We start from the raw sequence: 14,832 nt of genomic DNA, 5'->3' as shown, positions 1-14,832 counted from the left end.
CACAACCAGGTGCACGTCACGGCTTTGCTTGACAACACAGAAGTCACAGTGGTGATCCGGGAACAAATCCACACTGAGACTCTGGCCGCCGCTCAAACGCGCCGCTTCTTCATCTACGGCGACGCCGAGCTCGGTCGTGAGGGTGTCTCAGACAAGGTGCTCCGAGTGAACAGCACCCGCCAGGTCACGGTCCACGCTGTCAGCATCAAGGCGGGCAGCATACAAAGTGCTCGGGTTCTCCCTGTGGACAGGCTGGGCACTGAGTACCTCATCCCACCAGTTCCCAAAATCCAGGGCACCACCCAACCCACCGACATGGTCAGCCCGTATGTGACAGAGTACACCCCTTTCAGGCTCATTGTAGTCAATGCGGAGAAAGTCAACACGGTCAACCTGGAAGGGGAAGGTAACAATACCAGGGAAGTGGAGCTGGAGCCTCACCATGCCGCTCAGTTCAGGGTGGATAGTGACAAAGCCTGGAGGGTGGTGAGGGCAAAGCATCCAGTGGCGGTTCTCTTCGGGCACCCATGTGCGGCCACACTAAATTGCAGCTGCTCTATGCTCTACGCTACACTGAGTCCCAAACCGAATGACAAGATGACCTTCTTAGTCCCACCGCCGTTGTCCCAAGACTCAGAGGACCAAACTGCTGTACTACTGTCCCAGGACTCCTTGGTGGACTCCTCGTACCTGGGCTGGCCTCTGCTGGAGCTCTCCAGTATCGCCGTCCTCTACCGGCCTGGCCTGCTCCTGCCGCTCATCTCGCAGTCAGAGTTGGCCTCCTGCTATGTGGTCAACGCCATACCGGACGTGCATAATTTTGCCATCATCCTCGTCCACAAGGACCTCACCGCGGGAGTCCGTGTGGGTGGCGGTCCACCAAAGGACCTCACCTGGCGACCGCTCACGGGGACGGACTACGTCTCCACGGTGGTGAATTTCAGCCTGGACAACAACGTCATTTGGCATACCTCAGACAAGATGGCCGTCTACTATATGGGAGAGAAGGGGAACGCCACTTTTGGGAATCCGGCGCCCGCCGTCAGTCAAATCTCAGGTGAACTCATTAGATGTTCAGCATCACAAACACAAACACAGACTGGTAAGTGCTCTCGTAAGCACAACAGAAAAATGTTTCTCTCGCTTAACTGAAATACTTTCACACATAGACACACTTCTTAAATGCTCTCCCATTCACTTCTGAAACACTGTCATACGCGATATTAAAACACTCTCATACACAATGTTAATATGTTCTCACATTCAACCGAAACACTCACATGCAAATGCTTTAACACACAATATAGAACTGAGGGAACAAAACAATTCACTCACGGGCTAAAGAAAAACTCTCATCACAACGAAACAGCTCTCTCACATTCTCCTAAAACACTCTTTTCTCCAGATTACAGAGGCTGTGTCCTGTCGCCTGAGGTTTTGGAGATTGGCTCTGAGGCTCTGGGCTGGAAGGAGTCAGTCAAGTTCTGCCGAGAACGGAATCTCCATCTGGTCAGTTTGTCCTCTTCTGCACTCCTCAATCAAGTGGAGGCTAAAGTCCGGCAGGAGTCTACTAAGGATGGCGTCCCGAGGCGGGCTTGGATTGGTTTGCGTCGCAGCACGTTAACCGGCGCCTGGTACTGGATAAACCGGGCGCCGTTAACAGTTAGCAACTGGCAGGGGGCGGACCCCGAGGGCTCAGATGGGGGCCAGTGTGGGACCATCAGTCTGGAGATGGGTCAGGACTTTGGCTGGAGCCGTGAGGATTGCTGCCTGGATGTCCACCCCATCTGCTACCGAGAACCGCATCTCTTCCCCATGCAGTCGAAGCTAACAAATGAATCTGGCTTAACAATGGGTGTGACTGACTAACTTTTAGCACTTAACAAGTTACAATAGTTCTATTGCTGTAAGCTCACACTAATAATAACAACCACACCACTGAAACACTTTAACACGCATAACCGAAACACTCTCACATTCACGACTGAAATGATCCCTCACGCGGTTCGAAAACACTCACACACACTCCAATGCACTACGAAAACACTCCCACTGACATGACTTAAAAGTGTTTCATTCACCAACGCTATTGAACTGTCACACAGACTATTGAAACTCTTTAACCCACACTACTGAAACACTCTCATGCACAATAGTGAGACACTCTCACATAAACCACTAAAACAATTTTGCACACACTGCTGACACGATCTCAAACACTACTAAAACACTCACATAGTACTGAAATGATTTCCTATGCACTACACTGAAATGCTCTCACACACTACTGAAATGATCAAATTGGCACTACGGAAACATTCTCACAGGATATACCGAAATACTATCACACAGCACTAAAATGCTCTCACACACTCACTTATTCACATAACCTACTTAAACACTCACACGAACTATTGAAATGCTCTCACACCCACTATTGAAACCATTCTCACACACTGCAGTCATGTTTTTAGCTTGTTTTTGTGTGTTTTTCTCTTTTCAAGTCTTTTTTAGTGTGAGGCATGAAACCAGTTGGCTACATTAGCATGTCTTTTAGCATAGTGACGTTTTACCAGTCTTTTGTAGTCTTTTGTTTCCTTCATAATCTAAAATCTTCCATCCTTGCACTTAGCAATTAGCATTGTAGCTGTATTCTTTGTCTTACACAAAAAATAAATGAATACATGATAAACACATGAGAGTGTATTGTCATTTCTTCAACAAGCGCTGCTATCAAAAAAAAAAAAAGTTGTTTTGAAAACAAAGTAGTAATGAATCAAGTGACCAGGAGGTGACAGCACAAACACCATCAAAACTTTATTGGACTTTATTCTAGGGGGCTAACAGGCAGGGCAGCGAACGGGTGCCGTCACTTCCACCAGAGGGCGCCTGCAGACACCAGCCAGACCCCAATCCCCAGCAGCATAATTACCTTGGACCCCAGAGAAAGAATCACCAGAAGGAGGATATGGGACGGTGCGCCATCCTTGGTTGGGGGTGTCGGAAGGGGAAGCAGGTAGAGGGTGGCTTTATCTTTGCCGAGCGGGTTGGAGGCAGAGCATGTGACCTGCCACCCGGGTTCGACATCCTGCAGCCGGCTAACAACGAGGTCGTCACCCAGACTGAGCGGGCCTGCCGTAGAACCTTTCAGCGGATGCTCGGGCGCTAGCCACTGGATGTCGGGCGGCGGCGAGCCTGCCACGCGGCACTCGGCCACGTATCTTAAGTCTTCGCCGGCGTCCACCTGGAGGGACAGGATGTTGGGCGGCGCTGCGGCGGGAAACATAAATGTAAAGAACGCCACCCACTTCAAAAGGACCCCTTGAAGGACTTACCCTCCACCCTCAGCCAAGTCCCCATGTTGTCCTCCACGGTCTTGTGATCCCTTCCCTCTACCTCCAACCCACAGTAATAGCGTCCACTGTCCCCCAGGGCGGCGCCGTTGATACGCAGTGACAGATCATGCCGGCGGGGGTCACCCTCTAATCGGTACCGCGGGTCCTGCTGGGGGCCAGGCTCGCAGACAGGGACTTTACCAGTGCAGCGGTAGAGGACGATGGCACCTGGGCTGCCGTCCCGACGCCAGCGCACCTGCACTGAGGCATGATGGGAATGCGGCGGGTGGCTGTAGGTGCAGGGTAGCACCACTGGGTGGCCCGCCAGGGCTCGCACCTCTGCTTGCATGTGCACCGCCCAAACACCTTCCTCAAAGCTCCACACTTTGGGGAGGAACACATGACATACAGTTCATATGTACGAACACATGAAAACAGGAGTCGGAGAATGAACATAAAAACATGAAAATGAACATCAACATTTGATGCATGAAATTAGGATGTTTTCATATTTTCATCCTGTATGAACACATCAACATTAAGATACAATAGGAACATGATGACATGAACATATTGATGTTGACACAGTAACTTATGAAAACACACTAAACTGAAATTCACACAAACTACGGAAACACTCTTACACGCACTCCTGAAACATTGTCAAACACATACGACTAAAACAATGTCACACACAAGTGAAATGCTCTCTCTCGCTCTCTCTCACACACACACACACACACACACACACACACACACACTCCCGCGCGGCCCCTTCTGCCTGAGCGCATCCATCCCAGACTCCATCTCACACCGCTTGTCGCACACACACACACAAACACACACACACACACTACTAATATACTCTTAAATGTGTGTGTGTGTGTGTGTGTGTGTGTGTGTGTGTGTGTGTGTGTGTGTGTGTGTGTGTGTGTGTGTGTGCGAATGTATGGATATGTATGTGTGTGTGCCCGAGTGTGTATGGCCCAGCTCACCTCCTTGAGCAGCAAACAACGACATGCAGAGCAACACTTCCATGATGGATGAATATGTGTGTGTGTGTGTGTGTGTGTGTGTGTGTGTGTGTGTGTGTGTGTGTGTGTGTGTGTGTGCGTGTGTTTCCATTGTGTTTTATTTTGAGGAAGTTTTTCTTGTCTGTGTATAAAAAAAAAAATTAAAAAAAACAGAAAGAAAAAGAGGAAGTTATGAGGTGCTATACAGGTCATAAATACAGTAACATTTATCTTACCGACACCAAAAAAAAAAACCTCCCACACTCACCCCAAAAACCTCAGAAACCCCCCCAAAAAAATCTCTCACACACAAGTCTCACACCACAAAAACTCTCACAAGCCTCCTTCCGGTTCCGGGTCGCTGCACTGTGGTCGACCGGTCTATGTCCAGAGCGTTTTTTGTTACTTTTCTTGCTTTTTTTCTCATCCTATGTTTTTCCTTGCTCTGACTGTCTCTATAATACGCCGCTCTCGTACAACTCTAATTGCCCCACGGGGATAAATAAAGTTTTCTGAATCTGAAAAAAACACTCTGACACTCACCAAAAACCTCACACTCCAGGTCACTTTCTTCTTACAGTGTGGTATTATTTGTTTTGTGTGTGTGTGTGTGTGTGTGTGTGTGTGTGTGAGATTATCTTGTAACCAGTCACTGTCCTGTGACTCGTTTCCTTCCTGAATTGCTGTGGTGGCCCAGCGTTGGTATGTGTTTATGGAGTTCCATACGCCGGTGTGTGCTTTTGTGTGTATGTCCAAGATGCGTGTGTGTGTTATTGTGCGTGTGTTTGTTCTGCTGCTGGCGACCACAGGTGAGTTGTGCGTCATTCCGACACGTTCCAATTGGTTTGACCTACCTCTTCACGGTCCCACTTCTTGTTTGTGATGTGAAACTACTTGCTGACCTTAGCATGTTGACGTGGAAGCACTTAGCGACATTTGAATGGTGACACAGGCTCAGTTCGATCAATTATCAATATGATGTGACAGCAGTTAGCCACATTAGCATTTTGATATGGAAAGTTAGTGACATGGCATCACACGTGTTTGCTACAAGATGGGTTTAAAAATAAACAAGCGACTGTAGTTTTCTAACAGCTGATAGCTTGTCTGCGGGCAAATGACACAGAGAAATATTGGTTCCATTTTTCTGTCCCATGTAGTTCTCTTTTCACGGTTGTAACGCCTTACAGTCATAGCTCCACATAGTTGTAGCACAAGCAACAAAACACTGCCAGTGAAGATGCAAAACAACAAGTATCGACAATAGTCCCCACCAAAAAAACGAGGACGTCCAGTAACGGGGCAATGAGACTCAGTGGTAGTGTGGTCGCTTCCCAACCCGGCGGTTGGCGGTTCAATCCCCAGCCATTACATCCCTGTCAAAATACCCTTGAGCGTGACACTGAACCCGAAGTTGCTCCTGATGCTACGTCATCAGTAGTTAAATGAGTAAACAGTGTAAAGTGCTTTGAGTACCAAAAAGCACCACAACCACAATAAACAACCAATCACAAACTCAATGAACACTAAATGACAAAAACGAATGGGAAAAGTACAAATTAAAAATTAGGGCCTCTGCCAGTATTACTCAAAGGCACTACGTTGGATTTTTCTATGGAACCAGAAGGGTACATTAGCATGACAGCATTAGCATGTTGATGTAAAAGTACCGGTAGGTAGCCACATAGGCATGATGATGTGAAAACAGTTAGCTACATTAGCATGTTGACGCGGGGGTACTCGGTAGCCACATTAGCATGTCAACATTTACATGTCGATGTGGAAACATTTAACTACGTTACTATATTGCTCTGAAAGCAGATAGCAACATTAGCATGTCAGCATTTGCATGGTGATGTGAAAGCCGTTCGGAACATGAACGTGATGACATGGAAGTAGTGGGACCACTGTACTTTTTGGTACAGAGTTTGAGTGCTTTGCTCACGTCTGATCCCGGTACAGAGGGTTTGCCACCATCTGCGTTGACTGTGCACGTCTGTGATGAGGTCAGCGTGTTGCGAGGACAAGACGCCATCCTGGGATGCTCCTTCACTCATCCCAAGCAGGACCGCTACGTCGATAACATCATGTTGAGCTGGATCGGCAGAACCGAAACAAATCCGCCGTTTTTCCAATGTACAGTCAAGAACGACTCATCGGCCACACTCGCCGATTGCCTTGGCCTAAGCGGCTTCTTGTTGGCCGGCAACCTCCGGCAGGGGAATGCGTCGCTTCGCATCAGCGCTGTCCAAGTGAAGGATGAGGGCGTGTACTTCTGCAACGTAAAACTGGAGAAAGGAGGGTCACAGAAGAAAAAGTTGATGCTGAATGTACAAGGTAAAGACTCAACTCAATCACTGGACTTCCTGTTTGGTCATAAGGGGCGTGGTTATTAATGTGAATGCTGAAAAGCTAATTTGGGGTGATCTGTTGCTCTATGGAAGTACACCAATTGTTTGCAAGTCACAAATGCAGTTTTCCACACACAGACATTTTCCTCGCTGTTTTTTTCTTCTTCTGCTATCAGTGAGGCCTGCAATCCTGAGCCTGTCAATGGTCACCAGCAGTTCCAGTGCCCCCAACAGGCTGCAGTGTGTGGCGGAGGGCCTACCGCTGCCCAACATCACCTGGCTGTCAGCCTACGGGCAGCCGTTAGCGACAGCGTTAGCGGCGCATGTGAAGACCTCGTTTGCACATTGGTACCTGAACAGCTCCATACCGTACGAGAGGCAGGAAGAGCTCACTTGTCGGGTGGAGAATGCGCTGGGGCGGGCCGAGGGGACGTACCGGCCAGCGAACACGCTGAGGGATCTGGGCCTGGTATGCGGTGGCGTCGCGGTGGCACTGCTGATGTTGGCCACATGGGGCTTCGTTGTCCACCGACAGAAGATTAGAGGTGAGGCGATGATATCATCAGAGTGGTTGTGTCGTGTGGCATTATTTGATGATGATGATGACGACGATTTTTCTCGCTCAGCACGAAATTGCAACGCTCAGATTCAACAAAACGATCAAAGACGTGAGTGCAAGCCTTTCTACACTACACCACTCATGCATGAACACATGAACATACAAAATTACATGAACTTCGGATATTTGAACTTAACACATCAATACATTAAAATTGAACATGAAAACATGGATACATGAACATAAACAAACCCGACATTGTTTCATGTGAGAGGGGTTTTTTTTTTGGGGGTGTGAGGTTCTTTGCTGGGGTTTGAGGGTTTTTATTTGATGGAGATTTTTGGTGAGTTTCAGTCTTTTTTGTTGAGTCTGAGTTGTTTGATTGTTTGTGAGAGATTTTTTTTGTCTTATGTGTGAAAATGTTTTGGGTACAATTGAATCAAGGGGAAACTTTTTTTTTTATCAGTATGAAAGACTTTTTGTCGTACGAGAGGTTTTTGTTGAGCGTGAGAATTTCTTTGCTGTGTGTGAGGTTTTTGGCCCAATAAGAATTTTAAGATGATCATGAAATTTGTGTGTGTTTGTGAGTGTGAAAGGGTTTTTGTTCAGTGTGACAATTTTTGTGAATGTGACAGTTACTTGCAGGTCTAGGACTTTTTTGGGCAAGGGAGAGAGATTTTAGTTGCGTGAGTATTATTTTTGGTGTGTATGCAAGGCTTTTTGATGAATGTGAGATGGTTTTTAGTAAGTGCGAGAGAGAGGTTCATCAGTGTGTGTGTGTGTGTGTGTGTGTGTGTGTGTGTGTGTGTGTGTGTGTGTGTGTGTGTGTGGGCGCGTGCGCGTGTCTATGGTTGTGTCAAGTAGAGAACTGCTGCCTGCAATCCTCCGATGGTCCAGCCGGCGGCGCTATTGAGCTTCAGACTGTTTATGCCACTGTTGTTCTTCCTGATGCCAGTGAGTGACTAGAAATGCGTCATTCTACCGATTTTTTTTCTTTGCTTTGACTTAACTACACTCCACTAAGACTTGACTTAATTGTCTTAAGCAGCAGTTTGAAAGTAAACAAACAACAATTAGCGAATGATTGTGGTGGTATTGTAACCATTTCAGAAACTGATTGAACACAAGTGGTGCAGACAGACAAAATCGGAGTATTCACCGGCAAATATTCTTTATCCTCTGTGCGGAATGTCTAATATTGGTCCATCCTTCTATCAGTCTTATAGCCAGGTGACAGAAACGGTTTAATTATTTTTGAACACATTAAATTAAGCCATTAATGTATCCATCCATCCATTCATCCATCCATTTTGGTTATCCTTGGGTGCTCACCCTATCCCAGCTGTCTTCGGGCAGTAGGCAGGGTACACTCTAAAATGGTTCCTGAACTGATTGCCAGCTATATGTCTATAAATTACAATATTATAGGATGGCATTTTTCCTCATTAAAATATACATGACATCAATTTTTGGGGGAGGGCAGGGAGGGGCAGCGCATGATTTTTCAAGTTGACATGGTTGACATTCATGCAAAAGGGGGTGTTGTTGATGCCTCTCACTCAATAACATCTGGTGTGAAATGTGTAATGTGTGTAATGAGTGTGCATGTTTTTGCAGGTGAAGGCGTGCCATGTACAAAGTCCAAACATGCTCACACACATCAAGAACAAGGTAAGAGTCAAGATCATCAGTTTCTTTCAACAGTTAATCAATCAGTCATATTATTTTCAATGGTTTGAAAGAAGAAGGATTTTTTGGGGGGGACTTTGACAGTCTTTTTGGAGTCTTCTTTAAATCTTTTCCCAGTCGTTGGTAGATGCCAGATGTTCAATTTTGTCTTTTCAGATATCTTGTACTCAACTGTGAAATTTCAATAGTCATCTTCATCATCTTTGAAGTTGTGTGTTCCTCCCCAAGCTTCAGCTCTGCACTCCCGGCAAAGGGGTGGGGTCAACATTTAAAAAGCAGTTTGCAGAAGTTTGTGTTGGTTTTGTCATTCCTAAATGGCGGCGCTCACATGAAGCGTCAAGATCGAAGTGAACAAAGAACCTCGTGACCCCCGCATGACTGCATCTTTTGTTTTCTTTTGGGAGCATTTGTATGTAGTGTTATTTTGTAATTTTGTACTTTCGAGTCTTATTGTAGTTAGTCATGTTTCTAGTCTGTTTAGTCTTTAGCCTTTTGTAGTCTTTGACATCTTTTTCTAGTCTTTTGTAGTCTTTAGCTGAAGTAGTCTTTTTATAGTCTTTTTTTTTTTGTCTTTTATCATCTTTGTTGTATTAAAGTATACATATATTTTGTTTCTGTTTTGTTGGTTGCGTTCAGGGTTGAATCTGTTGCCTGACTTTGAGGTGCAAAGTTCAGACCATATTTGTCAATAAGACAATAAAAGTGACTAACATCAATGTCATGAACCACTGCAAGACTTTTTGTATTTATGTCATGAAACAGCTTGATACGTGCTTTACATTATTTTAAAAACAAATTTGAATCAAAAATATTTAAATGTCATGACGACATCCAAGTTTCTTCCTTCATGAACAGATCTTTTATTGTGAAAGGCACCAACGGACTGCGCGTGTGACTGCGCTTTTGTTGTGAAACGTCAGCGGATGTGGGCAATTGAGCACGCAAAACTGGGCGTGTGTTTTGGCGCCTTTCGCACTGAAGCCTTCCTAACGAACAGGATTTCTTTTTTCTCCTTTTTCTGGTCAAGTAGTTTCTTAGTTTACTTTTAGCAGGCAGGCTAAGATGTCTCACACGGTCAGCCCGACCAGCACCGTCAGGACCTCCGCGTCCGACAGCGTCTTCAACCTGGGATACATCCGAACCATCCCGGGACTGCTCAAGATGGCCCAGATGGTCAGACACCGCACAACAACAATTTACACACCAACAACTGCACTCATCAGGCAAAATGACGCCTTTAGCTGATGTGCTAACAACCTGAGCATCAAGTAAACAGGGTGGATTAGGAAGGGGGGGCAGTGCGGACACGAGGTGGCATCCTGTGGGTGTGGTGACACACACACACACACACACACACACACACACACACACACACACACACACACACACACACACACACACAGTACGGGGCACTAACCTTTTTGAAACCTAGAGCTCCTTGCGGGTACTTTGGTGTGTGTTTCACGATGAATGCGAAGTGCTGCAAATTTGATACACACGTCTGGGGAAAAAAAGCTCAAATTGTCGTCAGCTACATGTGATTATTTATTAATTATAAGCATCTAACAAGTATTTTTTTTTTCAAGCGAGACCATTGTCATAGGAAACGGCTGGAATAAAGGGACACAGTGGTGTTTAAATGTTGTCAATGTATTGAAGAATTAAGGAAGTTATGACATTTTAAATGTTTCGAAAAAAACGGCAAAAAATCTGTTGTTTCGAATTCGAAACAATGGAATGGACTATGGTCAGTTTCGAAGAAAAATAATCAAGCTGAGAGCTTGAGGCTTGTATAGACTAAATTCATAAAGATGATACACCACGAAAAAAAAAGCTTTCAATTTCACAAGACGAGTCATCATGGTGATAATTAATGAATGACATCAATCAATTGATGAGACAATCCCCCGCACTTCTCCCAATACCACGATTGAGATTGAATATGGCCTACAGGTGGCGCTGCTGATCACCTTCCTGTGCGTGCACTGTGCACGGGGCTGGCCCAACTGGGCGGCGTTCCAGTACTTTGAGGTGGTGGCCGTGTGGTTCTTGGTGGTGCTCCTGGTCTTCTTCCTCATGCACCTGTGCCGGCTGCAGGCCAAGATGGGCTGCATCAATTGGCCGCTCACCGTAAGCCGCCTTCATGGCGCCTCACCTTATCTTCACAAAGCACATCCTGTTCATTCTTCTCTTCTTCCACCTCTGTCTACCTTCTACTCATCTTCCTCCTTCTTCTCCTCATCCTTTTTCTCCTCCCTCCTACTCTTCCAAATCCCCTTCCTCCCTCCACTACTCTTCTTCCATCTCCTTCTCTTCCTCTTCCTTCTACACGTCATCCTGGTCCTTCTCCGGCTCTTCCTCCTCCTTCTTCTCCTCCTTCTCCATCTTCTTTTAGGAATTCTTCCACTACTCCGTGGGTACGGTGCTGATCTGCATCGGCTCCATCGTGGCGGCGGTGAAGAGTGGAGGTGTGTCCGCCCTGGTGGCAGCCTCTGTAAGTACCACACCCTGCTATATGCGGGTTGTCATATTTGTGTATCATCGTGTGTGTTGTTGTCATATGCGCTGACATTTTCTGTTTGCGTTTTCTCTTTTTGGTGTCTTCAGGTTTGTTGTCATGTTTTACATTCGTGTTGCATGTGTTTTGTTTGTGTTATCAGGTGTTTGGTTTTATCACAACCTTCCTGATGGCGGTCAGCTTGTGGACATCTTACAGTGTCTCCTGCGGACCACACCACACTGGTATGTAATGATGTTTTTTATGATTAATTTTTAATGCTAACTTTTTGAGTGAGTCACCTGATTGCTCTTGAAAGTGGGTGAGACATTGTATTGCAGTGTTTTTTTTTTCTCTCCCTCATTAGCATCCTCCTGCAAACTGCACTAGCACTGCTAGTTGCGCTAATAATGATAATGTCTTGAAGTGTGTGAAAAAAGTAACGTGGTAGTCACATGGATTTAATTTCATGCGGGCAGGTGCTGCGGTCTAATGGCCAGAGACGTGATTGGCTGCCTCTGGACCCGACTCACTTTTCTGCCTCGCGACCTGCCAACATGTCAACGTGATTGGATGAGCCTTGGGAGCTGAGAAGCTGATGAGGAGCATCTTGTTTAAAAAAAAAAAAAAAAAAATCAGAATGTTGGCGGTGATTCAGAGTCACCTTCACATTGATGTTACCCCACAACAACAAAAGGTGCGAACAATAGCTAGTCAACTTCGTGACTCAATTTCCCATCATTTGTTCTGCTGGATGAAACTATCGCTTTATTGTTGCATTCTTAAACGGCGATAATGAGAGAGAGCAACACCCTTTTTTGCCTGCTGCGTGCCAAAACAACCCGCCTGTCTCTTTTTCATTGAATTTTTCAGTTCATTTTGCGTGCTAACCTCACAAACGCTGAAGCACTTTCCGCCTCATCAGCCTTGCTCGGCTAAAGAAATGTTAGCATTCAGAATGCTAACATTGCAAACAAATACAAAGCTGATTGCTGAACCACCTACAGAATCATTGTCAAATGCGCGACGCTCGGGAGAAGTATTAGCATTTAGGATGCTAACCTCGCATGCCAAGAATGCAGTGCTGAACCACCACTATCATCATCATCAGCCGTGCTATACTAAAAAGTGTATTTTTAAGCATTTCATGTTTAACCGACATCATTTTCATCATTCACAGTGTTATGCAACACCGAGCTAATGAAGTATTAGCGCTTGGTGTGCTAAAACTGCAAACAGACACAACACGGAACCACTTTTCGTCATCAGCCACGCACCACGCTCGGCTAAAAATGCATTAGCATCAAGCATGCTAACCTCGCAAACAGATCAGAGGCTGAACCACCACCATCAGCCACGCCAGGCTAAGGAAATGTTAGCATGTATGTATGCTAACTTACACTAGCCTAGTGTAACGTGTCAGTGTGCCAACGATTACCTCCCTACGGGTCACATGCACACGCAAGCTGCCGTCACGGCAACAGGCGGGCCAGCGTGCACGGTGCTAGTCTTTCAACGTACTTACCACCAAGGAGTTGAAGTTTACACAACGATGATGACTACAGTGATTATCACAAAAAAATGTGAAAGCACATACACGCTCAAGTCAACGGACTGTTAACAATAACAACACCTTGGACGTTTACATTCAGTCGCAGTCATGTTTGTGTGCCAACTCGCATCACGTGACCTGCTTGTGCTCTGTGATCAATCACATGCTCTCGCTGACTTTTATGTCAAAATCATTTGTGTGTATATTAGTGTAAGATTTATATTTTAGGAGTCCCCAACATAACTCCACAAATACAAAAGTCACGCAGTAGCGCTCCTTGAAATGTTTGGGGAAAAAAATAAGCCCCCCCCCCAACACCCGTTTGATCAGTATAATGTCCACAAAAAAATGGGTGGACATGTCTATCAACTATTTCAAGGACCCATGACAGAAATTGAACAGGAAGTGGGACATTTTGGTGTGAAGCAGCCTTTCTCAAGTCATTTTAGCCAGTGATCAAATTTGAAAATCCAGCTTCTGACAACAGTCCCACCGATCACCATGAAATTTGGTGGCCATGTCTATCAGAACAGAAGGAATGGGAAAAGTCTCAAGCACCCATGCCTGAAATTGAACAGGAAGTCACCCATTTTGGTTTGGGGCAGACGCTTTGAGGCCAATCCCCTCAGTCGTGTCAATTGGAAACTTAAATAAATAACTAAGCTGGCCCTCGACACCAGTCTCAGTGACGCACACAAAATTGGGTCTGTCAAAACAGAAAAGGAAAAAGTACCCAGACCTGAAATTCAACAGGAAGTGAGTCATTTCAATTTGAAGAAGACATTTTCAGGAAATCCTCTCAGTACTACTCCGTGGATGGGCCATTTTGATTTGAAACAGCCACTTTGGGAGCGCACTTTCCCTAAACTCATACTTGGGGATTCACCCAAATTGAAATCTAATCAAAAGCCGGTACCTTAGACAGATGGGCAACACAAAATTGCCATGATTTTTTTTTTTTTCCTTCAACATTTAATATAGACAGAGCATCACAATGTGATATCAGATCATTTTGGAGGATTCGCTGTGAAAAAGCAGGTGCGAGGGCCCGTTCATGGATATTTGCAGTTTTTATTTCTTTTTGTTTCCTTTGCGGGACAATTGGATGTCCTTTTGAATCTGAAAAGAAATACAAGACTGTCCTTACAAGCTCACGTTCAAGTAACAACATTAGCCACATAGCATGTTGTCACTCACTGTAATTACACACGCTAGCTGTTAGCCACTGCTGTATACAAATCATTTGTATTATGCTGGTTTTACACTTTTTTTGAAGGAAAAAAAAACGTGAAACTTGTTTTTATGAGTAATATGAACTTTTATTTATGACGGAATGTTTCAGTGTTTGCACACGCGTCAAAGTTTGCCGCAAGAAAAGCTAGTTTGAGTGTTTGGGAAGCGGAGGGTGACAAACATTTCCTGCCTAGCTGTTGATAGCAATTCAGAATTCCCAACGTGACAATAATGTATCCTAAGAAAAATAAGCTGTATTAAAAACTGTGATTGTATCCTACCATAACAAACATATTTATATCCTACCATCCAGTGAATGTTTGAATCCTGCTGCAACCTTGTTTTTTTTTAAATGCTAATTATTATGATTATTTAGTTTTTGTGCACACATCGTCTTAAAAACAGAATTGCTCTTTTTGTAGCTTCATCTTTTCCTAAAGTGCCTTAATGTGCCACTCGATAGAGCAGTTCACTCTGTCGCGGCGAGCTGGCCTGAAGCTCAGAAACAAAGGAGCACAGTATTTATGTGTGCTTTCAAGTTTTATTTCAAGGTTGACATTGTGATGCGCTGCATGTTGTCAATTAAACCATTTGTTGCACCAA

The 14,832-nt window shown here is 45.2% G+C and overlaps 3 protein-coding genes across 4 annotated transcripts; 2 read left to right on the top strand and 1 right to left on the bottom strand.

The window, feature by feature from the left end:
• Window positions 1-2,792: 2,792 nt before the first annotated feature.
• Window positions 2,793-4,399, bottom strand: LOC109512254 (sialic acid-binding Ig-like lectin 15). The gene is made up of 3 exons (XM_019863863.1): window positions 4,331-4,399; window positions 3,336-3,719; window positions 2,793-3,270 (listed from the first exon to the last, which is right to left on the bottom strand). Exons 1-3 carry the CDS (start codon window positions 4,371-4,373, stop codon window positions 2,870-2,872), a joined length of 828 nt encoding a protein of 275 aa, XP_019719422.1. The 5' UTR covers window positions 4,374-4,399; the 3' UTR covers window positions 2,793-2,869.
• A 629-nt stretch (window positions 4,400-5,028) lies between these two features.
• Window positions 5,029-9,312, top strand: siglec15l (sialic acid binding Ig-like lectin 15, like). 2 transcript variants are annotated; one of them, XM_019863862.1, is made up of 7 exons: window positions 5,029-5,157; window positions 6,311-6,685; window positions 6,876-7,244; window positions 7,326-7,367; window positions 8,123-8,212; window positions 8,876-8,929; window positions 9,104-9,312. In XM_019863862.1, the coding sequence occupies exons 1-7, from the start codon at window positions 5,061-5,063 to the stop codon at window positions 9,133-9,135; spliced, it is 1,059 nt and encodes a 352-aa protein (XP_019719421.1). In that variant the 5' UTR covers window positions 5,029-5,060; the 3' UTR covers window positions 9,136-9,312. The 2 variants fall into 2 exon arrangements, with proteins under 2 accessions (XP_019719421.1, XP_019719419.1); XM_019863860.1 differs by having other exon boundaries at window positions 8,120-8,212.
• A 505-nt stretch (window positions 9,313-9,817) lies between these two features.
• cmtm7 (CKLF-like MARVEL transmembrane domain containing 7) lies at window positions 9,818-14,832 on the top strand. Its single transcript, XM_019863864.1, has 5 exons — window positions 9,818-10,120; window positions 10,901-11,077; window positions 11,343-11,441; window positions 11,608-11,689; window positions 11,924-14,832. Exons 1-5 carry the CDS (start codon window positions 10,010-10,012, stop codon window positions 11,935-11,937), a joined length of 483 nt encoding a protein of 160 aa, XP_019719423.1. The 5' UTR covers window positions 9,818-10,009; the 3' UTR covers window positions 11,938-14,832.

The sequence above is a fragment of the Hippocampus comes genome, unplaced genomic scaffold, assembly GCF_001891065.2.
Source record: "Hippocampus comes isolate QL1 unplaced genomic scaffold, H_comes_QL1_v1.1 scaffold249, whole genome shotgun sequence".
In the NCBI taxonomy this organism is placed as follows: Eukaryota; Metazoa; Chordata; class Actinopteri; order Syngnathiformes; family Syngnathidae; genus Hippocampus; species Hippocampus comes.
The sequence above is the reverse complement of the archived record's forward strand: the minus strand, read 5'-3'. Positions and strand labels throughout refer to the sequence as shown.